At 36.2% G+C, this 25834-nt stretch overlaps 4 protein-coding genes across 6 annotated transcripts; 2 read left to right on the top strand and 2 right to left on the bottom strand.

Annotated features, from left to right (window-relative positions):
* Positions 1-6: 6 nt before the first annotated feature.
* LOC123674533 (methionine aminopeptidase 1) lies at positions 7-2084 on the bottom strand. 3 transcript variants are annotated; one of them, XM_045609428.1, is made up of 6 exons: positions 1944-2084; positions 1715-1876; positions 1410-1631; positions 1161-1358; positions 754-1074; positions 7-288 (listed from the first exon to the last, which is right to left on the bottom strand). In XM_045609428.1, the coding sequence occupies exons 2-6, from the start codon at positions 1872-1874 to the stop codon at positions 56-58; spliced, it is 1134 nt and encodes a 377-aa protein (XP_045465384.1). In that variant the 5' UTR covers positions 1875-1876; positions 1944-2084; the 3' UTR covers positions 7-55. The 3 variants fall into 3 exon arrangements, with proteins under 3 accessions (XP_045465384.1, XP_045465385.1, XP_045465387.1); XM_045609429.1 differs by having other exon boundaries at positions 1954-2072; XM_045609431.1 differs by lacking the exon at positions 1944-2084 and having other exon boundaries at positions 1701-1841.
* Positions 2085-2273: 189 nt separating this feature from the next.
* Positions 2274-3203, top strand: LOC123674534 (peptide deformylase, mitochondrial-like). Its single transcript, XM_045609432.1, has 3 exons — positions 2274-2669; positions 2718-2838; positions 2890-3203. The coding sequence occupies exons 1-3, from the start codon at positions 2274-2276 to the stop codon at positions 3084-3086; spliced, it is 714 nt and encodes a 237-aa protein (XP_045465388.1). The 3' UTR covers positions 3087-3203.
* Positions 3099-3959, bottom strand: LOC123674535 (histone deacetylase complex subunit SAP18). Its single transcript, XM_045609433.1, has 2 exons — positions 3700-3959; positions 3099-3643 (listed from the first exon to the last, which is right to left on the bottom strand). The coding sequence occupies exons 1-2, from the start codon at positions 3757-3759 to the stop codon at positions 3239-3241; spliced, it is 465 nt and encodes a 154-aa protein (XP_045465389.1). The 5' UTR covers positions 3760-3959; the 3' UTR covers positions 3099-3238.
* Positions 3960-14839: 10880 nt separating this feature from the next.
* Positions 14840-24737, top strand: LOC123676420 (BTB/POZ domain-containing protein KCTD12). Its single transcript, XM_045612299.1, has 3 exons — positions 14840-15152; positions 18647-18884; positions 22771-24737. The coding sequence occupies exons 1-3, from the start codon at positions 14876-14878 to the stop codon at positions 22958-22960; spliced, it is 705 nt and encodes a 234-aa protein (XP_045468255.1). The 5' UTR covers positions 14840-14875; the 3' UTR covers positions 22961-24737.
* Positions 24738-25834: the final 1097 nt, after the last annotated feature.

Below are 25834 nucleotides of genomic sequence, written 5' to 3'. Positions count from 1 at the left end.
ACTGACTTTTCAGATTAAAATAATATTTTAATCAAGGTGAACACAACAAAAATTTTCATATTTTATCTGTGAAATGAGGTAATCCATTGTTGTTTCTTCTTCGAGTCATTATTTCGCAACCTGTATCTGTAACCAGTAAGGTTTGCTCGAACTGGGCGGACCAAAGTCCATCAGCTGTTACCGCAGTCCACTGGTCGGGCCAGCTGATATCCTTCCAGGTTCCTTCTGAGATCATTGGCTCAATGGTAAATGAGTGACCAGGTTTCATTATGCCGATTGCTTTATTCTCTGAAAAAAATTATAATTTTGATGCAAATTACCTGTTTTAGGTTTGTTGATTGGCAAAATCCGTTAAATTGTTCCAGAGTTATACCCACATGAAATTCAGTTTTCTCATTCATTTAAAAAATTACCCATATCAATTCATATGCGAAATTTCTTGAAGATTATATCATAAAGAAATTTAAAATAAAATTCCGAAATTTCTGATATCTCAGAATTTATTTGTAAAATTTTTGTAGTAAATAAGAGAGATAGACTTGATTTGTTTCTAATTTTTTCGTTTATCAACAAAGAATTTGAAGAAATGCCAAAATGAAAAAACCATAAGCTAAAAAAATTATAAATGACATTGTGTTTAAAGTAACATGTCTGTATTTATCTGTTCATTGCTGACCCCTAAACAACAAGTATTTCATTGATCTAAAATGAGAGAAGACTTATCCTTTTCATGAAAGATAAAATAGGACTCACTTGCATAATGGGGTACATTTGGGGCAGTGTGGAAGAGTCTGTGGATCCCATGTCCACAATAACTCTTGACAACAGAGTAACCATTCGCCTGGGCGTGTTTTTGTATTATGTTTCCAATATCCCTGTACTTTTCACCAGGTTTAACAAACTGAATGGCCTTCTCCAAACACTCATAGGTAACCTTAACCAGATTCTTGTGCTTATCGCTCACATTTCCAACAAAAAATGTTTCATTAAGGTCACCATGAAAGCCATTATGGTATACAGTAATGTCAACATTACAAAGGTCTCCGTCCTGAAGGGGTCTTGTATCGGGAATTCCTAAAATTCAACATAAAATATGAAGCAAAATAGCACTTTTTTTGTTTCAATTGAAATTCCCACAAATTTTAATTAAGAAAGCTCACCGTGACAAATAACTTCATTCACAGATGTACAACATGATTTTGGGAATTCATAATAGTTAAGAGGGGAAGGGTAGCAATCCCTCTCAATGCAGGCCTCATGCACAATACGATCTATTTCGTCTGTAGTAACTCCGACATCACAAACTCTAGCAGCCTCATCCAAAACTTCTCTTCCTAATTTACAGGCCACTCTCATTCCTACAATGAATAAATATTAAACAATGATTTAGAGTTTATTCTTGATACTACCTTCTATTTCTTCATCGTCTAGAACCTTGATTTGACTAGTACCTTTAACAGCTTGTTCGCTGACTGGGTACCCTTGTGGGTGGTCAGCATAATCAGGCCTCATTATCGAGGCTGGCACTGTCCTTTTTGCCGATTGAGGGAACGGCCTCAACTTACCAGTGAATTGGAAATATGGCCATGGATTATAGGCTTTTTCGGTATCATCACTGGGACCTTCGCCTTCTAAGAATTAAGTTACAATAAGATTCCCATATTTGTCTCCAATGTCCCGATTTATTTTTAGGTACCTACCTAACCTTACTTACTAGCTAATATATGAATAATTTTGTGGCCCTTCCAGTTTGCCTTAAAGCATTCCTGAGAGCAGAAAAATGATCCAGGTATATCTAATTTGATGCATGTTGGGCATTGTAATTTTGCAGGTTTTGAACAATTAGGAGATTCGCAAGTTCCTTGTGCAGACATTTCTGAAGTTTAAAGAGTTGACATTGATTTTTATACATCTATGCATAAACCAGGATATTCCATACTCACCGATACTTACTAATGAAATTGAATTAAATACAAATATTTATGACAGTACCAGTAACTAGATTTAAGAATAACACTCCACTCCTTTCGAGTCAACCTTAACCTCAAATCAGATGAAGGTTATGTTACTTTGTTTTCTCTGTGGGCCCAATATTTATAATTATATTCAAGTGTATAGTCTCAATTGGTATGATTTTCTCGAAATCATCTTCGTCTAGTTTGTAAAGTATACAGAACCCCCAACAGACGTCTAACGAAGGATAGTCAGAAACAAGGTTATAGATACAGATACCGACATTTCTAAGATATCAGAACTATTTTTAAGATTGTTCAATGAATATGAGAATAAAACCATTAATTGCATTAATAAATCAACAGTCTACAACAGTTAGACATTTTTCTTACAAGAATATATTGACATGGTATTCAGGTTTGGTTCGACCTAAACCGACAAAACCTCCTCACAAACATATAATACAAGTAGGAGATCCTTGTTTAAGAGCTATTTCTAAACCTGTTCCTACCAAAGATATAGAAACTGAAGAAGTTCAAAAATTAATAGCTTATTTGAAGCATGTATGTAGAAAATATGACTGTTATGGACTATCAGCTCCACAAGTAGGTGTACCATTAAGAATCTTTATTATGGGACTCACACAAAAGGCTCTGGATAAACATTTCACAAAAAAAGAGATAGCTGCCAAAGCCCTTAAAGCTATTGAGCCTTTGGTAAGTTAAAATCTATTCTTTTCACAAGGTTCTATTAACATTTTACAGGTTGTTATAAATCCAGAAATGAAAGTAACTGATTACACCAAAGTGGTTTTGGAAGAATCCTGTGAAAGCGTCAAAGGCTTTTGTGCTGATGTACCTAGATATATGTCTGTAGAACTGAAAGGTATTATAATAAGTGGATTATAAATTTAATATTGCACAATGTGGATTATAGGATATGATGAAGATGGCCACACATTTTCCATGAATGCCTCAGGGTTTACTGCTAGAATTATACAGCATGAAATGGATCATCTTGATGCAAAATTATATACTGATATCATGGATAAGAAAACATTATATTGCCCACATTGGCAAGTTGTCAATGAAAGATGTGGAAAAGTTGAACTGCCTTATGGACCTTTCAAATAAATTTCTAAAAAATGAAATAAAGAAAGTTTATTAATATAATACATTGCTTTCTAATTTAACTCATGGAGAAATGTGCTTATGTAGAAAAAACAAAGAATACATGGTTCAATTCTTGAATAGTTCACTTCAGTACACTTTTCACATAAAATAAATTAGTAGGGTCTTGCTCGGTTATTGAATCCTCCCTTTCTACCAGAATTCCAAGAGTCGGGTGGAGTGATTGCAATATCCATATAGTCTCCTATTGAAAATCGAACTTGATTGAGAGTTTTCAAATCATCGGGTCCCTTAATGCCTGTTGTAGTCACACCAATATCTCTTAGTCTATAAAGAGGTGCCCTCACATCTGGATAGACATAAGCAAAGCTGAATTTTGTGCCTTTTCTTCTGGCCTCTGGATTTACCTCTTTGACCAATTGTGTTAACTCGTGAAGTGTGGCATCTTTCCATGTGTAAATTTGAAGTTCGTTTTGTGGTGTGTTACCTTTATTGAAGTCGGATAGTTTCGAATGGTGGCCGTTATTTGAAACGAATACTCGCAGTAGAAAAGGACAAACCTGAAATATAACATTCGATTATTATATGCAAAAATTTTCGTCCTGCTCAATTTTACCCTTTGGCGATCTACTCCATCATCTTTTTTCTCCTCAATAACTATGTCTACACCAGCCATTTCGAGGGAAATTGTTCGGAAATCCTATAAATTATCCGGCTAAGTCAAATGTTTATAACTATCATAGATTATCTATTTGGGGGTTATGTTTTGTTATCAGAAAGCATTAGGTTAGGGGTTTGTGAAACCATAGAATTTTTGTGAACTTATTTTATGTACTTGACAACTTCAGGTGTAAAAAAATTGAATTGAAGTTAGGGGTATTTAAATTCTCATAAATAATATTTGGAAAGTTTCATCAATTTTTGAATTTGTTTTCAACTGTATGTATAATTGTGAACTAATCATTCAGAAATGAAGAATCCTATTTGATAGTTCAGGCAATCCGTCAATTTCCAATAGATGGCGCAGAGTGTGAGAAGTTTCAGTTTTTTCCTTATTGATTAGTTGTTGCTTCTGAAACTCGATTTTCACAAGCTGGAATTAATCTAGAAATTAATGAAAAAACCTCTCCCCAGAGAAGACTTTATGGTTCAACTTCCTTTCATTGAAGTTATATTCTGTCAAAGACTGTACTATAGAAATGATGAGGTATTAATTGAGAGTTTTTCAGAGATATTACAGAGAGAAAGAGCCAGTTTTATTATTTCAGTGAAAAAGATTTTTTTTGGATTTGATTTCGATGATATTAAGGTCGATATTGTATATTTCAGAAGAATTCCTTTTATATCATTCACTTTTTTGTTGATTTCTTTTTGTTTGATGCGTGGTAGTTGAAGTTCATAATTCAAAGTATGAATAAAAAACCTTGCAAATTGGCATATCAAGATATTCTGGAAAAACGAGTCTTGAAAAATTATTCAGATTATGGGACAATGATTTAAAAGAGCGCATTCGCCATTTTGCATTACAAGATAACGATTACTTCAAGGTGAATCTGCATCTTCCAAGAATTGTCTCTGCAGAAATAATGGTGGAAATTAAATTTAATTTTTTCGAATACTCCTAATACTTCATCGATAAACACGAATAAAGAATATAAAATGATAGAAACTGGTACTCGTTAATATTGAAATTCTATGCGGCGCACGTGTACTTCTATATTTTACCTGAGCCCTTAGTTCTTAGTTAACAGTTGGCCTGCTAGTGTTAGTTCTTAGGAAACGTGCATAAACGACCTCATTGATTTGTTAGCGTTCAATTCTTAGGTCTTAGTTCTTAGGTGTAGTCTTAGGCCCGGTGCACACATCCGATTTTTGTAGTTACGACACCGTCGTCGTGTCGTACTTGCGGCCTGTGGTACAAAGAATCAAATGGGAGCATGCACACTACCCGCCGTGCTGTTGCGACGTCGTAACTGCCAGCTTACGGTCGTTTTTTGGTAGCATGTCCCTCTAGGCCGCAACTGTGCCGCAGTCGTAGATGCGATCTCTCAGTACTCTATTCCAAATTGACCCGCGCACACATACGACGTTTGTCGTGAGTTCGCATAAAATGGCGGACAGGGGATTTGATATTGAGCTATTCTTGAGATCTGATTTTTGGTGTTATTTTCGCTGCAAGCTCGTCAAATGATTTCACAGACATTCTGTAGTAGTTATAGAACTTATCAGGGTTTTCTCTTAAATCTCCGAAAGAAGTATGAAATCTACCCCTGAGAAGTTTCAAGTCCGTGTAGGGGTGTACCCAATAACGCCTGTTTTGTTTACAAATATACTTCTTGTAAACAAGGTAAGCAAAAACAATTTTTTTGCGATGGTCGTCCATTATAATATAACTATATATAATTATATATTATATTATATAATAATATCGAGCGCCGATCGCACACACACACACTGGCAGTGTGAACTAGTGAATTGATCCGACTCCGCAACCACGCCGGTGTCGTATGTAGTGTGCATTGAATAGGTACGACACCGCAACGGGTGTCGTAACTGCAAAAGTCGGATGTGTGCACCGGGCCTTAGTTCTTAGGACTGGTGCATAAATCCACCATAACAAGAGAGTGCATAAACGCCACTGAATTCTTAGTTTTAGTTCTTAGTTCATAGTTCTTAGGTACGGTGCATAAATCCACCATAATTCTCTGCCTGTTGATAATTCATTTAACGCTTGTTCTCAGTGCTTTCGGTCTACTAGCATGAATATATACCCAGGCGCAATTTACTCAAGTACTCCCCCTGTGTTCCAAAAACACAACTACAGAGTTGCGTTCAGAGTACATAAATGGAAATTATGCTTGCAAAACCGTACATGAAGCCATCAATTATTCAGCAGTCGGAAAATTGTTGATTCAATCGTGAAACGGCGCGGATACGTCCCAGGTTAGCCAACCGACCCACGTTGGCCAACAAAGCGCCATTGTCTTCGTTCGCGCGTATTAAATTCCCGCTCTCCACAAAGCGTTAAAAATAGCGATTCGAATTTCTGTCTGAACACATCACGGGGGCGCTCTGCCAACTCACCCCTTCGGTTGGGAGGGGTTGGTTCGGTTTTTAGCGCTCGTTCTAAAGAACAAAGCGCCGAAATGTCTAGAATTATTAGCATTTTATCCCGAAATAATTGAGTTGTGCAGGCTCTGGGATTCTGAAAGAACTCACAAATGAATAGGGGAGTGGAGATAAAAAAAAACACTGTATTCCACTGATATGAACCTTTTTTTGCGATACTGAATTCAAGCTAACTAAAACAAATTTATTATTCTGGCTTGACGATGTGGATTAAGGTTCATTGGTGCAAATGACACAAGACAACACCCTCGAATTATTCTTAGAAAACTCGTAATATCTCGGTTTTGGGGTCTTGTAAGAAAGAAATGATTACAATAGGGGATTCAGTTTGGATAATTCTTCATGGTATCAAGTTTTCAAAAAGATCCAAGACAAAAAGGTGTTTTATTTTAGTTTATTTTGAAACATTTTTCGATGAAATGAGTTGTTCGAAAATTCAGTTACTCATGCGGCTTTTAAAAAAGGAAATAATAATAAAGTTTTTCTGATTTGATAACTCTATGAAGCACAGAATATCTTTTTTGGAGAACGGACTGATTTGTTTTCGATTATTTGTACTGAGGATCAAAGAAATGGCAAGAAGACGCAACATTTATTTTTGGAAAATGGGTAAATTGCAATAGAATTTTTTTGCAATTATATTGAAAGGGACAAAATCGAAACTTTGAAGTTCATCCTTTTTCGGTAGGCTAGTACCTCCACAAGTGACCAGTTATATCTTAAACAACAATTAGAGGGCACACCAATATCATATACTATATATTTTTGTATAGGAATTTAAGATGGCCGAAAACAACATGCTCAGGAAAACCTCCCGAAATTCGTGAGTGTTTTTCCTGAATTTTTCAATTATTTTCCCTTCGGTCAGCCCCAATTTTCTCGATATGACGTGACGGCTATCCCTGCAGATGGAATCTTGGGGGGTTGAGGGGTGATTTATGGGAGGGAGTCTGGGAAAATTGAACATTATGCCTGAAAAATGATGGGTTTTATCTGAGGATCCTGCATCAACGTCGAGATTGATGTCGGTGGTTCTAGTCCATCGATCACGTCTCTGGGAGTCTGTTTTAGGAGGGGGGGGGGGGTTTTCTCTATTGAAATTCGATAGGTGCAGATAACTAGACACCCTTCTACTTTTTGGAGGTCGCTTGTCAGGGTTTATCGTGGTTTTTGAGGTTGCGGAAGGTGACAAAAAATGATCGATGGATCTTTGAGTTTATTATTTCCAATGATAAGTCTACACTTCAAGTGGAATATTCACGTCTGAAATAATGGACCAGCTTTCATGTCAGACCAACTTTAATCTTGTGGAATATTTTTGAGATGATCGCTATATCATTTTGTCATGATGGCAACTATGATGAGTTTTCAGAACCAGAGGAAATTTAAGAAAAATATCGAAAGAATATGGTCCAATACTTTCGTGACCACAAAACCAACGGAGCTGATATTTTGGGTGTAGATATATCGTATTTTGTGATATGGATGACCACATAAACCAGAATCAAAGAAAATTAAAAATAGTATATTCTAAAACAAGTTGCAGAATGGGCTCCTATTCCAACACGAATGCGAAATTCGAAAACGAGCGACGAAGGAGCGAGTTTTGGAACGCATGAGTGTTGGAATTGCCTTCTGGAACGAGTATTAGACGATATTTTCTCTATTTCAGTCAAGTTTTGTGAAATATTGTCGAAATTCAATGAAAAATTCTGATTATATATCCTAGTGACTTATGTATTGTATCTTGGCAGTTGGTGTGACTGTTACGAACATTGACAGATTACGGATTTTGAATATGAATCGTACGTTTCGAATTTAAAAAAAAATTACAATTACGCATTAAATTCGTGAATTATGTCTGACAAAATCGATTTAACACCATCAGAATCAAGAGAAATTGCGAATAATGTTGCAAATCATTTCACTATATCCAAATTATATTATATTATATTGACAATTATTGACGTTTATGGAAATTTGATAGGATTGGAAGTCAGCATAGACAACCACAAAACAAAAAACATAACTGAAAACGATGCTGTAATGAGTCCATGACAGCACTGTTTTTAGAACTGTAATGAACTCATTACAATACTGAAATAGAGAAAAAAATTTAATTGATGCGAATTATACTTATATATTTTCTGGGCAAAAAATAAACTGAAATTTCATCTTGTGATCTTAATCATTGTCTTTGTCGCCCTTTCCTTTTATTCTCTTAACACGATTTCTTCCTTCCCAACCACAAAATTCGAGCTAGTTGTCTCTTTGATTTCCGCTCGTATCAACAGGAAAACGAATTAACTAACGTGTTGAATCGAGCCATTCGTTCACATCTACGACCTTTCGTTAAACCGTTAAAAGTTGCAGGACCCTGAGGCATCCCTAGGGACTTGCCGTTGGCAACTTGGACGTTGCTTTCATTTCATAACCTTCAATTCGCCTTAGGTGTAATTTGGGAGTTTTCCCCAGTGAAATCATAGGAGAAAATATTGGATGGCTGGCAATTTGAAAGGTCCATGTTGGATTCAACAGAAAACCTATGAATACATCTCAAATCCTGCCAGGACTGAACTTTTCACATATGTAGGTTTGTTCACCTCCTAGAGTTCACTCTGAAAGAAAGAAAAAAGTTACTATTAGATATTGATCATACGTAATGAATATTTTTGGAAAATTATACAATATAAAAGCAAGTTATCTGAGTTGGAATATTCCATTACCCGAAAAATAATGTACCCTTCTGTTCAGATTGTAAGTAACACAGCAAAGGACGTGACATTATTGCAGAGCACCTCTTTTTAGGAAAAAGGAGAATTTCAGTTTCTTTAACGACACTAGGGGTGGTGCAAGAGTATCCTTCAAGTCGAAATCTTTTGAGGGTCCAAAAAACCTTTCGTTACTTTCGCTCCCTTGGCTCTCGCAACGACCTGGATCTTCAAATAAAAGGTTCAGTTAACTCTTCCCCAGTCAAAGACATCGAAAGACTCAATTTGAATTGGAAACTTCCAGTCTCGGGGCACTTTGCTATTGATTGTTCACGGCACGCTTAGCATCAGCCATGAAGGAACTTTGTTGAAGGGCGTCATTAAAGAATGTTGACCTCCAAAGGAAAATTCGCCTTTTGAAGGGAACAATTCTAATTAGTAAAATGAAAGAATTATTAAAACTTTTTCTTCTATCGTTTAGAATCTGTCTTACAATAGGCTTTCACTCAAGAGTTGTGGTTTCGTACATTTCACGTTTGTTCCTTTCCAGAAAAATTGAATTTGATCTCGACTCGCTTGAATCATTGCTAAATCGAAGACAACAATCACTAAATGTGTCATTCTTATGAATTTCTGGAATGAAACACATCTCAAGAGTTTTACCAAAATTCTTGTGACTTCAAATTCAGTAAACATTTCCCCGTCTGATTGAATCCTGAGAATTCGTGTAACTTTTCCAACAGCCAACTATTTTTATCTGCCAATAAAACTAATAACATGAATTTTTCCATGGTGAAAGCAATAGAAAATGATGTCAGTTCCTCCTAAATAACGGTGTATTGATCTAGAATAATGGTCTGGTCTTGATGGAAATGTAGCTCATAAATCACATGATGGAATCTAGAAAATCCAGATGACAAAATTAAGCTCGAAATATTTTGATAGTTAAGTCGATTTAATACACATAGGTCTAGTTATATAGCATATGTAATATATGTATAGAATTGAAAGTTTCAGGATATGTTTAAGCTCTGAATAAGCCGATTAAAGTTTAATCGGCCATAAATATTTAAGGATTTATATTAATCTGAATTTTTGTTATAATGTAAAATAAGTATTTAAGTATTCATCTCATCTTATCAAAATATGCAATCATCGTAGAATTATAGACATTTATAATACAAAAGATATATCAAATGTGAAGGCATTACAAGTGTTGAGTAATGTAATATTTGCAATAATAGTGACCTTCCTGAATAATTCATTCGACTCCACTAGTTTTCGAGCATCCAACTTGCCCCAGGGGTAATCACAAAATATTCGTAGGAAGATTTTAATCTTTCATTACCGTCTGATTAGTTTGCGTTTGGAGTAGTTATGATCGATTGGAGAAAGGAACGAGGTAGACAATTGGTGTAATAATGAGAATGTCAAGAGGAACCAACGTTCCTTTGAATTATAGATGTGACACGAAATTATTCCCGTTTCTATTATTCGAGGGAAGGATGCTTCTGCCTTGAATAAATGTTCTTTCTAGACGGTGTCGAATGTTAATGAAAGGAAAAGTGGAGAGGTAGAGTGCTATTCTATGTTCCGAGTTCTTAAAGTGGGGAAATTAATTTTCATATTTCGTAATAACTGGAGTGATATTATTTTGTGTCTCTCAAACTACGTCTGGGTAGAGATGCTTGCGAGTCTCTCTCTGATTAGAATGCATTCTGCATCATCTTCTTGGTAACGTTGCAAATTTTGCATAGTGGTTCTTCGCATTTTAGGCAATATCCAGAGTAAAGTTTAGATAGCGAGCTTTTTTTACAGTTTATGGCTTTTTTGCCAGGGTTTGACAGGCTTATCCAATTTGTAATTCCGAAAATGAACGTTAACAAAACACACTTTCATTCAAAATATCGATCAAATTTTAATTTCAATATAATACTTGGACCTTATAATGAAAGATCCTTTAGATAATTGGCCCACAGATGTTTTTTTTTCGAGATGCAGAATCTTAATGTTTCGTTTTTCCAAGGTTTTTTTCATAGCACCTTTCCTTCCCAAGATATTTAACTTAAACTTGGGTTAGATATTTCAATTTAAAGTTTTCATCATATGATATGCTAATTTTGAAAGTGAATCTACAGAATGTTATTTTTTCTGGAACAATGCCACTTCGTTCCTCCATAAACTTTTTTTTGGTGGACCACTGGTAGTTTAGAGAAATGTAAGAAGGAACTTTGAGTCCAGTACTACAATTTTTGATTTCTTGTATTTTTGACGTATCGGCTACCGATACCGAGAAAAAAATTTCAAGCATTCCTCTAATAATCCTCAGAAAAATCCAAATTATTATGAATATCCAATTAGTAAGCTGCGATGAAGAAATAAATTATAATTTTGGTTCACCCAATCTGTATAGAAGATTAATGAAGATTCAATAAACTGCTATAATTATCACAAAAAATTAGGACTACAAGAAACATCCTGTATCTTGAAAAGAAAGAGTTTGTGGGCCCATGTTTATAAGGACTTTTTTTTCTCAAAATTACTTCCAATTCAGGAAATATGTGAATTTCAGGAGGAATTCCAGGAAAGCGCAAGACTCCCCAATTTACCGAGCAATAGAAGCATTTAACCAAATATCACCAGAAATAAAGTATATAAAAACTAAAAGAAACTTTATATTAAGCTTAAGTTGTACCTGAAAGATTTATTTTGTTTAGTTTAACTTTGTTGTTGTTTTGAATATTTTATAGTATTATTTTTTTGTAAAAGGTGTTTTTTTAGAGCTATAGAACTTTAAATTGCAATAAAATAACGATGGATTATTCGATTGACATGAATTTTACTTATCCGCAAGATGATCTTGTGGCATTACATTTTAAATATGATTTCTGGCATATGACCGCCACGGCTGGCTCGGATGTAGTCCAATTTTCGATGACTCTTTCCAACATTTGTGGCCGTATATCGGCAACAACACGGCGAATGTTGTCTTCCAAATGGTCAAGGGTTTGTGGCTTATCCGCATAGACCAATGACTTTACATAGCCCCACAGAAAGTAGTCTAGCGGTGTTAAATCACAAGATCTTGGAGGCCAATTCACAGGTCCAAAACGTGAAATAAGGCGGTCACCAAACGTTTCTTTCAATAAATCGATTATGGCACGAGCTGTGTGACATGTTGCGCCGTCTTGTTGGAACCACAGCTCCTGGACATCATGGTTGTTCAATTCAGGAATGAAAAAGTTAATAATCATGGCTCTATACCGATCACCATTGACTGTAACGTTCTGGCTATCATCGTTTTTGAAGAAGTACGGACCAATGATTCCACCAGCCCATAAAGCGCACCAAACAGTCAGTTTTTCTGGATGTAACGGTGTTTCGACATACACTTGAGGATTAGCTTCACTCCAAATGCGGCAGTTTCGTTTGTTGACGTAGCCATTCAACCAGAAGTGCGCTTCATCGCTAAACAAAATAAAATGGACGTAGTGCGCGATACGTATTCCGCACAGAACCATTATTTTCGAAATAAAATTACACTATTTGCAAGCATTGTTCAGGCGTGAGTCTATTCATGATGAATTGCCAAACCAAACTGAGAATAAATCAGTTGACAGCTGTTAAATCGGTCGCCATCTTGAACAGTAATGCCAACTTAAAGTTATATACCTCGAAAAAAAAACAAATAAAATAAATAAATTGTCTGTAAAGTCTCTAAGAGCGCAATAGTTAGTACTCTTCCTGAATTTTTTTATGCAATGGAAGAAAGAAGAGTTCATCATTTTGGAACAAACACGCAAAAAATCCTCAAAAAAAAATCTCGTTAGCAAATACCCCCCTGTCTGCTGGCAGCTGCACGAAAGCGCGGAGACCCTTGAAGCAGCACTTTTATGACGAAATTCGCGGACTTTTCCTCCTTCAAATTGCCAATTAAACTCGAAATTAGGCCGAACGAGATGCGCCTCTAATTGTTTCGACGTCGTGTCTCGCTTCGAAAACGTAAATAGCAGATTTGACAAAGCGGAAAATAATGAATCTCGGTAGCCGGGCGTCGGGCTAACGGCCGTTTCAGAAAACGACCGTTAATTGAGGAGTGCGTCGAAAAAAAAACGTAGGGCGAGAAGGAAATTAAGGAAGAATTATGGAGAGATTCGCATGAAGAGCGTGGGAGGTTAATCGGGGAAGATGTGGAAGTGGGGCCCGACCTTTAGAAAGTTTTGGCTGAAAATCAAAATGTTTCAAGTTTGCTTCGGGATTTTTTCTCTTCTTATGTTCAACATTTATATTCGTTATATTTTGTTGGAGCTAAGAGTTTCTGGAGTCGACAGTAAATTGAGGAGGATTCACATGAAGAGCGTGGAAAATTGAGCGAAGGAAACATGGAAGTGAGTTTCGTTCTTTGAAAAAGTTTTGATTGAAAATGGAAAGATTTTCTTTGTGATCTCAGATTTTGAGCTTTTCATAATCAGATATTCCAGACTCTCCTTCTCTTTCGAGCAATAGTCATACTATAGGTCTTTGAATTCTTGATGTTTGAAGTTGGAAAGCTTATGTTCATATACTTTCTACCAGAAAGATCTTCAGGATAGACCAATTCCAAAAAAAATCGGAAAAGACGAATGAACGTCTTTTCCGATTTTTTTTGGAATTGGTCTATCCTGAAGATCTTTCTGGTAGAATGCGCTACTTGTGCCCTTGGAGATCACAGAAATACATAATATACAAATTGAATTTCAGCCTAGTAAAGGGTGTTTTTTTAAAGCTATAGAACTTTAAATTGCAATAAAACAACGATGGATTATTCGATTGACATGAATTTTACTTATTCGCAAGATAATCTTGTGGCATTACATTTTAATAATGATTTCTGGCATATGACCGCCACAGTTGGCTCGGATGTAGTCCAATCTGGACGTCCAATTTTCGATGACTTTTTCCAACATTTGTGGCCGTATATCGGCAATAACACGGCGAATGTTGTCTTCCAAATGGTCAAGGGTTTGTGGCTTATCCGCATAGACCAGTGACTTTACATAGCCCCACAGAAAGTAGTCTAGCGGTGTTAAATCACAAGATCTTGGAGTCCAATTCACAGGTCCAAAACGTGAAATTAGGCGGTCACCAAACGTGTCTTTCAATAAATCGATTGTGGCACGAGCTGTTGCGCCACCTTGTTGGAACCACAGCTCCTGGACATCATGGTTGTTCAATTCAGGAATGAAAAAGTTAGTAATCATGGCTCTATACCGATCACCATAGACTGTAACGTTCTGGCCATCATCGTTTTTGAAGAAGTACGGACCAATGATTCCACCAGCCCATCAAGCGCACAAAACAGTCAGTTTTTCAGGATGTAACAGTGTTTAGAATCTGACCGATTGACTTATTTGACGTATTTCATCAGTCGTCATTTTTCAGAAACGTCCAGTAACTGGAAACCGAAGTTAGATATTTACGATCTGATTTATGATATCTTATTATGTCGAAAAAGAGATCAGGGGTCCTTGCAGATTTTGTCCCTAAGTCTTATAGTTCTTGGGATGCTCTCAGTGGGCATCCAATTAAGGACACCCTGTACTTTTTGAATGATCAATCCATGACAACAACAACCCCCAAATATGAATAACAACCCTCCAAAGGTCAGTCAGACCTCTGTCAGACTTTCCAACAAAGCAATCCCCAGTTCCTCGTTAGTATATCAAACCCCTAGCTCGAATACGATAACCAAGCGTCCACCACAAAAAAAAAGAAGCTCGTCCACGCAACAACTCCATAAATTTCCCTCGCAGCGACCAGAATGGTCCAGATCCGGGATTTATCATCTCCCCCTCGTCCGATCCGGCCCTGGCTTCCGGAAGGGGGGATGCTTCCGCTTCGGGAGCAACGTCGCCAGAGAGAGGGTGCATTCTCTCCATCCCCGTTCAGTCACAGCCAAGCAGGCTTTCGAACATGTTGTGCGAAGAGGGTGACTTTCCCTCCGTTATCGAACTGAACGTCGGCGGCGTCTTTTACACCACCAGTCTGGCCACCCTCCGGAACGTGCCGGACTCCCAGCTGGCCGCCATCTTCTCCGGGGGCCAGCCCCAGGTCATCAGGGACACCAAGGGGAGGTTTTTCCTGGACAGGGACGGCGTGCTGTTCAGATACGTGCTGGATTACTTGAGAGACTTCGACGTGGTGCTCCCGGACTGTTTCAGGGAACGGGAGAGGCTGAAGAAGGAGGCAGGTGGGTGCTGCTTATTTGTTTAGGTCAGGCTGGTATTGATGAGGGGTTGTTGGTATTGTTTTGCTGAGTCCTGGATAGGGTTTCTGTGTTTCTGATGATGGATTGTATGTTTATGTGTTTCTCTCATTAAGTTCCATGCAACACGTTGAAATAGTCCTTCATTTATTATGAGATTATCATTTCTCCAAGCCTGATCCTCATATTGAACTTTGTGCAGGTTGTTGAATGCAGGTTTCTCTATCTACATGTTGCTGTGAACTTTGTTTGAGCTCCTTTTTTCTTTTGGGAATGTTGTACATGCCTAATATCATTTAAATCATCAGAAATGTTCGCTCAGGAATAATTGATAAATTAATAAGTGTCTTCAAGTGTTAATTGGAGTTCTGAAAGAGAACATCGGTCGATTTAATTCCACAATGCAAAATATTTAGGACATATTTATATTCGATATTTATATCCAGAATCACAGACACAGTTGATTTTAAATGGCCAAATATAAAACTGTAAAATACTAAGCAACAAATGACGTTCAAAATGAGTTATCCAGAATTCAGCTATGTAGTTCTCAGACAGAAAAAAATCAGGTTTTTCTCATTTATTAACCCTGTGACCCAATGAATATGTTTGGGAGACAGCATTTTTATTTTTTGAAAATTTTCTGACTATTTGGTGAGAGGGTCGAAAAAGTGCCAGGATCCAAAAAGTATGAAATTTTAAAAAGGTGTTAAATTCATGTTGAGAAGACACATCATTTATTTTCAAAACATTTGTATATTTACATGAAAATATCGATTCAATCCAAAATAGAGAAATTTGAATGCAAAAAGTAATTCTTGGATAATTTGGTGACAATAGACAGTGTGGCCCATAAATAATTGGAAATATTTCATTCATAGAATTTTGAGCTGAAAATATGAAGATTTAACCAAAATTACCTGTTTTATTGTAAAGTTAACAACAAAACTATTCGACATATTAATTTCGTTTTATTCTGTAAGTGAAGGTACTGAAACCCTATTAAATTATGATAAACAAACGTTTCTGACCACCACCAGAGGCGTACGACAGGAGAAAGTTGTTCCTTTCATTGGCGAAATAGCTCAATATCTTCTAATGACTTCACGGCAATAAAGTGACATAATGAAATTGGAATATTATTGAACGACCAAGTGGAAGTTAACACGCTTTGAATATCTTGCTGAAAACCAAGAATTCACAGGATCCATTATTGAAAACATGTACGCACTCCCATATAAGTTACATTTCAATTAAAAAATTCCATTACTGAAAATGTTAAACCTTAGGAAGCTGCTCTGTAGCTAAATAATGTAATTTATATCAAATAAAAAGGAAATATAAGAACTGTCATTTTATTTTCCTTTCACATTATTCTTTGTTTGTTCGACTTGTCATTAACTAAAAACTTTCAATTTCAGATTTGTGTTTAGAATTCTAAACACAAATCTAACTTACTTACTTACTAAAACTTCTCTTAAATGTTGATGAATTTCGACAAGCTCTCAAAAACTTGCTGTTTTCTTGACTATATCGATTTCATCTGAATATTCTATAGAAACAAAAAGTTGCAAAGAGTATTTCAAAGATAAATTGTTTGAGCACAACAAATTGATCCAGCGCCTTCGCCATTTTGCAACCAACGTCGTACAAAAATTATCGACAAACTTCCATTCCGCTTTCAACTGGAACGATATTTCATCGGTAATTTCAGTGCTTCGAAGTAGTTTTCCGCTTTACCGACTCGAAGCGAACCGACGAGCGTAAAACTTAATTTCGAAAAACCCCGCAACACGCGTCATCAATTTTTTCACTATCAACTTTTAGTCGAATAGTTCCGATGAGTTTTCCATAATTAAAAAAGTTGGAAACGACGCGGTGAATTCAAGTCGGATTGCAACTTATTAAAAGTCCGGACAGTCCCATATTTCGGTACTAATTCCCGCAGATCCCGAGAGCACACGAAAGGGATTATTTCGTAATGTATTCAAATTGAGTTGCCGGCCAGAAGATTGCCTTCACTTTCTCGACTTTTGTAGGCGAGAACAAGCCCACGCCGAAACGCGTTTGGTCTTTTTGGTTTTGAAATTCAAATTTCGGACAGATTTGGGTTGTTAGTTCCTCTGGAATTACAGGATGGATAGTAGGTTGTGATATAAATTCAGCAACTTCTGTAAACATAAGTTTCAGGTTTTGAGTAAATATGTTTTTCGTTGACCGAGAATAAATTTGATTTTTTTCGATTTATTGCTTATAATAATGAAGCCGTTCAGGGTGTCTATTCAAAGATTTTTATCAGTGATTTTTTAAGAGAATTAATATGAAATTTCAATATTTCTTATAGCTCTACAACAAAAAAATGAAATTGATTATAATAGCATCAAATATTGAATAATTATATTTAATTGCAGAAAACTACAAACTCGAATCTTATGTATTATCACATTCTTCACTCAATAAAATATTATTTTCTATTTTTCGTGGCACAATAATATAATCTTAGTCAAATATTCCTTGTTATGTTCAAAAATTTGTTCCCAACGAGAATCCAACTTTAGTATGTCTCTTTCGCAGAAGCTTAAGTCGCTATTAGCAAAAAACTCGGATAACTCAGCTAGGAAAAATGTAAAATATGGCTAATTTTTTCCTTTTAGACTTCCATATTCTACGCACGATACACGACCGAACCAATCAAGCTCAATACTGTCCTAGAGACGTAAGTAGTATACACTCACCCTTTACAACGCCGTATCATAATATGATCCGATGTGACCAATAACAAACGAGAATCGAGATATACTTAGTGGAAAAAAAAAAGAACGAAATATTGAATTACTCTCTCCTCACCTAAAAAAACCCAATAGAAAAAATATTCTGCGAATGAAAATGAAATAGAGCACGTTCCTAATAAAACAGATTTTCGCTTATATCAAATTCTCAATTATTTTTTTTCCAAACCGAATTTCTACGTAACTTCTCCATATCGTCCAATTATCCTGATACGCTTGCCGTAAAAATCTTTCATTCCTTAATGAAAATCTGTCTGGCCAGGATAATGCTCTCTTTGTGGCAGTAGTAAACTTATTAGTGTGCTCGTATTGTTCTGTTTTACGGCAAAGCCATCGTATGTTTCTTCACATCCCATTGGATTGTCTGTTTTATTTTGGTGGCATTAATTTGAAGATGGAATTCGTTCAATCTATTACACGAGGTCGTCACTTTGAGCAATTACTATCAGTTAATCTTTTTGAGAGACTTTGTCGCGTTTCAATTTATAATTTTCACAAAAAAAATATGATGAAAAAACCTAGCTTGTTGTATGTTGCAAAATGGCGGAGGCGACGGTTCAGTTGGCGGATGCGCCAGTTATTCAAATACTTTTAATAATAATATAACTTGATATTTCCATCTTTATGAATACTAAAATATGTAATCTTATTAAGAATTTTCAGATATAAATTATTGACTCTCTTTTTCAGAGAAATACCGCCTACCAGGACTAGTAGAAGCCATCCTCAGCGAGTCGCGTAGCAAACCACCTGGGGTTATCACGGTTGGCTATCGTGGAAGTTTCCAGTTCGGCAAAGATGGTATGACTGATGCAAAGTTCCGGAAACTGAGCCGTATCCTGGTCTCGGGAAGAGTCTCCCTTTGCAGAGAGGTGTTTGGGGAGAGCCTGAATGAGAGCAGGGATCCAGATCATGGAGTCTCAGAAAGGTTCGAAAATTTCCAGATATTTTAGAATTTTGATATGTTTCATCGTTTACGTTTTGAAATTTTTATAGTCATATGAAAAAGAATTATTCTCACTGCCCCTGCTCTTAATGAAAAAGAAGATTTTCCTGAACGTTTCTACCTAGTTACCTATGTGTTCAGAAAATTAATTAATATTTTTCCTTTTTCGACGAATAAGATGTCACTTTGACATTCTATATTAAAACTGGTGCCCATAGATGTACATGAAAGCATGGTTCCATCAAATTTCATGAGCTTTCTTCGAAATTTGTATTATTCAATAATCACTCATTGAATTGAAACATTTTCTTCATTGTCCTCACAACATTATATTTATATATTTATCTACTTGATAAAATAGAAGATTAGGAGAAGATTACAAAATTCTTTCGCACGTTGTAAGGCGGAATTCATTTCCCAAGTTCTTCACCAGTTTTCGTTGTTGTCAGGTGGGGTATTGGATCTTTGGATAGTTTATCCGGCTGAAGACAAATTGTATCCAATCTAACAGTGATTGAGTGCCCCAGAATGAAACGGTTCTGCTCTCTGTGATTGCTATTAATTCCGTGTTCATTTCGAGTAGGGGATTTGGGGATATTTGTACTTGTCTGTTGGCGACGACGTTATTACCAGTAATAGATAGACCAATCAGTAAACCTGGTATTCGGCGAAAATAATCATGAGATGTGATTTGGAATGAGATATAAACTTGATTCGTCAATTCTTCTTTATTGGGAAAAATGTCCGGATTATTTTGAGATCAATTGACATTGCGATTTATCGCAATCATCAGTATTGAATGTCTCAGAGGGAGATCATATTTATAAGGTCAGTATCTGAAGTTGCTGAATGAAATTCTAGCTTTTCTCCAATTTTACAAAGTTGATACCTACTCCTTCAGTTGTAGTCTCAGATGATACTTACTCCTTCAGTAATAGTCTGATGGTGGATTTATGCACCGTACCTAAGAACTAAGGACTAAGAACTATGAACTAAGAACTAAGAACTAAACCTTAGAATTCAGTGGCGTTTATGCACTCTCTTGTTAGTTCTTAGTTAAGGCATGCGCACGTGCTCGAACAATTTTCTATTTGTTCTATACTTTGATGTATGACATTGATATTTATTGTGAAGAAATTAAATTTAATTTTTTCAAATACACCTAATACTTTTCACCGATTAACACGAATAAAGAACATAAAATGATATAAACTGGTACTCGTTTAATAGTGAAATTCTATGCGGCGCACGTGCACTTCTATATTTTACCTGAGCCCTTAGTTCTTAGTTAACAGTTGGCCTGCTAGTGTTAGTTCTTAGTTCTTAGGAAACGTGCATAAACGCCCTCATTGATTTGTTAGCGTTCAATTCTTAGGTCTTAGTTCTTAGGTTTAGTCCTAGTTCTTAGGACTGGTGCATAAATCCACCATGAGTAAAGTTCGTAAATTGAAGTCATTGACAAATTACACTTCCAAGTCACGAAACCTTTAGAAATCAAGACCTCACGTGTACAGGGTGACTCGACTCGTATTATCCCATTGTGCGTAATTAATTGAATTCTGTGCCGAATTATAATGGCGTCGAACAAGTGGGAGGAAGAGCAGAAACAGACTCCGACATTCTGCCTCCAAAACTTCGCCAAGACTCCCCCATTGTTCGCCCGAAATTCGCGATGGAGGCTCCTCTGATTCGGGAAAATATAATTTTAGTTCCATTATCCACGAATGGGCTCTGATACTCAGATATTCGCCTTCAGGACTTGGCCTCTGTCGGAATTGGATGGAAACGAGCGAACGTCTATCCAGAATTCTCTTCCAGGTCGAAATCGCGGCTTCCCTTGGGAATACAGGCAGTCCTACATTTCTCAACGGGATTCAGGATGCAAATGCGGGACTTTTCGGATGGAACTGGCAGTTTTAAGGATCAATTTCGCACGGGCTAAATCGGCTTATCGTTCGGCCAGTAATAGACGTGTTAACGTTACGCTATTGGCAGCACTGAGTCTCCGATGACATATGACGTCGGGAACGCGATAGGACCTGTCATTGCGGGATAGATGGATTATGATTTTGTTTTTTCCTTTTTCCTTATTTCGACAGTGAACTGATGATTTATAGATCGGCTGAACAGTTGAGAATGTTGAGTCATACCTGCAGTAAATTATTGGAAAATACCCCAAAAAATTTTAATTCGCGAAATTTATCATGATTCTACTGCGAATTTACTTTTAAATATGTACCTATTACTTCGATAAGTGATTATGGAAAGCAACTATTCAGTTTCCAATTCGTAACTCCTGTTTCAATATTATGTACAAGAAAAGTTACCTGGCCATGTTATCTCTCGAAGAAGTGATCACAATTGGCCACCGAGATCTTGTGATTCAACTCCTTCAGACTTCTTATTGGAAAATCCTTCACAAAATAACTTCTTCAATACGAGCATCGGGTAAAATTTACAAATCCAGAACAACATCACAATATTTGAGTATAGGGTGTTTTTTTTCGAGGTATATAACTTTAAGTTGGCATTACTGTTCAAGATGGCGACCGATTCAACAGCTGTCAAGTGATTTATTCTCAGTTTAGTTTGGCAATTCATCATGAATATACTCACGCCTGAACAACGCTTGCAAACAGTGCAATTTCATTTCGAAAATAATGGTTCTGTGCGGAATACGTATCGCGCACTACGTCCATTTTATTTTGTTTAGCGATGAAGCGCACTTCTGGTTTAATAGCTACGTCAAGAAACAAAACTGCAGCATTTGGAGTGAAGCTAATCCTCAAGTGTATGTCGAAACACCGTTACATCCAGAAAAATTGACTATTTGGTGCGCTTTATGGGCTAGTGGAATCATTGGTCCGTACTTCTTCAAAAACGATGATGGCCAGAACGTTACAGTCAATGGTGATCGGTATAGAGCCATGATTACTAACTTTTTCATTCCTGAATTGAACAACCATGATGTCCAGGAGCTGCGGTTCCAACAAGACGGCGCAACATGTCACACAGCTCGTGCCACAATCGATTTATTGAAAGACACGTTTGGTGACCGCCTAATTTCACGTTTTGGACCTGTGAATTGGCCTCCAAGATCTTGTGATTTAACACCGCTAGACTACTTTCTGTGGGGCTATGTAAAGTCATTGGTCTATGCGGATAAGCCACAAACCCTTGACCATTTGGAAGACAACATTCGCCGTGTTATTGCCGATATACGGCCACAAATGTTGGAAAAAGTCATCGAAAATTGGACGTCCAGATTGGACTACATCCGAGCCAGCCGTGGCGGTCATATGCCAGAAATCATATTTGAAATGTAATGCCACAAGATTATCTTGCGTTCTATAGCTCAAAAAAACACCCTTTACAAAATGTCTTCTTCAATATGATTATCGTCTCCATAACTATTTTATCTTTCCGGAACCAGCATATTCCATCAAAATTTCAATTTGCAATGGTTATTTCCATCACGATGAATTATGCAATCATAGCGAATATTTCATCTCATAAGTCTATGCAGTTGCAATTCAACTCCAAAGCTCAACTAAATTTCCAGGTATAACCGAAACTAGGTCAACGCCATAATGTTAGGTTATGGTGATCCAGGCCAGTGAAACTGATCGAATTATTCTGTCGAGCCATTCTGTCCACTTCAATCTCCATTATTCCATCGAAGTTTTTAATACCAACAATCTAAATATAACGTTATTGAATTTTCATAATATTGGATACTCGATGAATCATTTATTACAAATATTAATTGTATGAAATAGTCATTGATTTTCCTGCAATAAATTTGATCAAAAAACCCTTCTGAAACCTCCAACAAACCTATATATAAAAATTTCACTCATCTCCACAGATACACAAGTAGATTCTTCTTGAAGCACTTCTTCCTAGAACAGGCTTTCGACATGCTCTACGACCAGGGCTTCAAGCTGGTGGGAAGCTGCGCCTCCGGAACTGCAGGAGTTGGGGACCTAAAACCTGGAACGGACGTCGAGGAGAACAGATGGAACCACTACAACGAGTTCGTATTCGTCAGAGAATGAGGTTATGTCACCGGTCGTTGAGATGGCCGTTGAATATGGTGCCAGTTGGTATTCATCAAGATATACAAAGGGTTTGTTGAGACAGTAAAGATATAAAATACATTCATTCGAGATGAATGGTAGACAGTCCGGTTTGTAGAAAATTTTGACGTAATGTAGAAATAGTACAGCTTGGAACTTGATCAGCAAACTTCCCTGATGTAGGATCGTTTTGGTGTAACATGTATTAGTTTTTCATTGGTATCTATGAATATCTGTCTTTGGTCTCAGTTGTCAAATCATCTGGAGAGCTTTCAGGTTCTTTGGAATGTGTTAAATTATTAGAATACGTCTGAAGAAACTTCATTCAACTGAAATTTAATGGTCATATCAAAACGATCTTCATCGCACGTGTTTTATTATTGGCTTTCAATTTTCCAATACTGAGGATCAAAGAAAGCTCATCTTTCTTCAGAAATATTGTTTCAAACGTGTAAATCTTGAAGGATACCACTGGCCAAACGCTTCTGACCCTTTCAACAAAAAAAATCTTCTGAAAACGAAGGGTAAAGTCTTATGTGTAATAATCGATAGTGTGGTGTTCAACCCTCAAATATATTCGATCCGAGTTTTCGACATAACCACGCAAAGAGGTTATTATCTGAACTGAATCTACAGAGATAACTTTCTTGATTCAGATTGGAAATTAACTTCAAGCCGTTGGATATCTAAACTTTTAGATAGTGACTCAAATTTCGGATCAAGGCTGCTCTAAGATTCTCATTACCTTGAAATTAGCACGACACATGTTTGGATATTCTTTTAAATTCTACATATTACATGATATCACGTTTCAAAAATTACCTGCCTCTTTTTTCCTAATGTTGATGAAAAAAGTAAGCTATACTTCCATTGAAATACTGCCGTCTTATATGTTTTATGTCCTTTTTATTGTGGTGTTACATGTGTACCGTTCTCCCGAACAGATCCATGTAATTTATTTTACGATATCGACTTCTTGGGTTCATGATGGAGAATCTGTTAACGTATGGAAATCCTTAGATTCTTGGTATTTATATTGATCCTGAATTCGTGGCTGCGAGGCTTCCAGCTATTAAATTTTGCCCCCATACGTGACCCGAAATCAATACCATCTATTTCCCGCTCTCCGTCATTCCTTTTTCCGAGCATAAAAACCGAATTTTCCATTTCCATTTCAATTATCCTCGGGTTTCTAGTAAAACCCAACTTTTATTGGCTCCCAAGGTTATTATTCAAAAATTGCCAAGGGAAATTGCCGTTCTAATATACTTTCGAAACGAACGTGGATATTCTCAGTCCATAAATTGTAATTCCTCAGTATAAATCTTCGAATGTGTGGCTTAGAGCAGCCTAAACTCTTCGATAGGTTAACCAGATAATAAGCTATAGTTATAGATTGTGAAGAATATTTTTAATAGAGATTCCCAAGAGAGCAGATTCTCGATAACGATCTTCAGCGAAAAAACTGATAGAAATTCTGTATATAGTGAGACTTCTTATGCTATGAATAATACGCAGATATTATGTATAAATGAAGAATCAAAAATAATGTAACAAACCTACATGTCTTTATATATTAAATTCTTTTATTGAATTTCTGATATATATATATTCTCGTTGAATTATTGTCAACTATGTTGAAACTCACCAATTTTATGAACATGTGTTGAATTTATTACGCTTTTATTGACATCTATCCATATTAATATATTATAGATAAATATCCATATTATTAATAAATTATCATTTTTTTCGATGAATTGTTTCATTATACAACCAAAATACAAATAACTACTTCCCTATCCAAAACATAAATAAATTTCTAACAGAAATAGGGAAAAAGGCTGCATCTAAAAATATATTTTCATCGTATACATTGTTTTCCAATGTTAAGGCAGAAACTCTCGAATCTTGTTAACAAAAATAAACATTAAATTCCGAGGAACCAATAAATCAACCTCATCAATCAAAAAGAGTCAAACTTTCCTCTTAAAATACTTGTTTCTTTTCAATATCAAAATGAAATCTCTTAAAATTTCCATATTATGTTAGCAATAGTTAAAGCACTTTAGTAACAACGGTCGAACCTTTTCCAAAAAAATATTATTTCAATTTCCTTCTACATTTTTTTCGGAGAATAGAATAGGGTAACGTATTATTGACGAGTTGTATTGAACCACCCTGTCTAAAGCAATATTTCATTCTACGTTCTTGAAAAACTGAAGAGCTCAATTTGGGTGGCACTAAGTGAAAAAAACAGCCTAATTTAAGAGCAGAATACTCAATACTACTTTGGATTTGCATTGTGAACGAAGGAACTAATAACATAAAAATAATTCAACTCAAAGTGGACTGAATATAGCGTCGATAAAACGCTGTAGTAAAATGAAAGTAAAGTGTAATAAAAATTTTATTTCGCTATTACAATGAGAAATATTTGTTTCCTGAAAACAGTTCAATAAAGTTTCGTTTTTCGCTTGCAAAAAATAAAAAACTTTTTTCAATACACAGTCAACATCAATTGCTGGGAAAAGTTCTGAAAGGATACCCGGATATCGAAAGGTAAGTATATTTTTTCACGGTTTTCGTATCCCTTTTTCCAATCCGAAGTTGATAAGCCCGTTCAGCCGGAAACCGCTTCACAACAAAGGATGATTCATTGGTCCCCACATGAAAATATCGCAGTCGCTCTAGCTGGAAGCTTACAGAAAGGATTAGTATCGAAATGACGAATACTGTTTGAACTATCGTGTACGACTTTTCATCGTCGTATTAATCAATCCAAAGGGTGTATTAAATCATTTTTATCTCTATCGAAACACCTGCAGTTTGTTGCAGTAGAATTACAGAGTG

Source organism: Harmonia axyridis, chromosome 3 (genome assembly GCF_914767665.1).
Source record: "Harmonia axyridis chromosome 3, icHarAxyr1.1, whole genome shotgun sequence".
In the NCBI taxonomy this organism is placed as follows: Eukaryota; Metazoa; Arthropoda; class Insecta; order Coleoptera; family Coccinellidae; genus Harmonia; species Harmonia axyridis.
This window is presented reverse-complemented; position numbering and strand designations above follow the sequence as displayed.

What these genes read in the sequence shown, in the direction of transcription:
- LOC123676420 (XM_045612299.1), top strand. Translation starts at nt 14,876, where the DNA reads ATGTTGTGCGAAGAGGGTGACTTTCCCTCCGTTATCGAACTGAACGTC. An exon ending in GAGGCTGAAGAAGGAGGCAG is followed by an intron (nt 15,153 to 18,646) that starts GTGGGTGCTGCT and finishes TCTCTTTTTCAG; the next exon opens with AGAAATACCGCCTACCAGGA. An exon ending in GATCATGGAGTCTCAGAAAG is followed by an intron (nt 18,885 to 22,770) that starts GTTCGAAAATTT and finishes TCATCTCCACAG; the next exon opens with ATACACAAGTAGATTCTTCT.
- LOC123674535 (XM_045609433.1), bottom strand. Translation starts at nt 3,759, where the DNA reads ATGGCTGGTGTAGACATAGTTATTGAGGAGAAAAAAGATGATGGAGTA. An exon ending in ATGGAGTAGATCGCCAAAGG is followed by an intron (nt 3,644 to 3,699) that starts GTAAAATTGAGC and finishes GTTATATTTCAG; the next exon opens with GTTTGTCCTTTTCTACTGCG.
- LOC123674533 (XM_045609428.1), bottom strand. Translation starts at nt 1,874, where the DNA reads ATGTCTGCACAAGGAACTTGCGAATCTCCTAATTGTTCAAAACCTGCA. An exon ending in AATTATTCATATATTAGCTA is followed by an intron (nt 1,632 to 1,714) that starts GTAAGTAAGGTT and finishes CTTAATTCTTAG; the next exon opens with AAGGCGAAGGTCCCAGTGAT. An exon ending in GAATGAAGTTATTTGTCACG is followed by an intron (nt 1,075 to 1,160) that starts GTGAGCTTTCTT and finishes GTTGAATTTTAG; the next exon opens with GAATTCCCGATACAAGACCC.
- LOC123674534 (XM_045609432.1), top strand. Translation starts at nt 2,274, where the DNA reads ATGAATATGAGAATAAAACCATTAATTGCATTAATAAATCAACAGTCT. An exon ending in TTAAAGCTATTGAGCCTTTG is followed by an intron (nt 2,670 to 2,717) that starts GTAAGTTAAAAT and finishes AACATTTTACAG; the next exon opens with GTTGTTATAAATCCAGAAAT. An exon ending in TATGTCTGTAGAACTGAAAG is followed by an intron (nt 2,839 to 2,889) that starts GTATTATAATAA and finishes TGTGGATTATAG; the next exon opens with GATATGATGAAGATGGCCAC.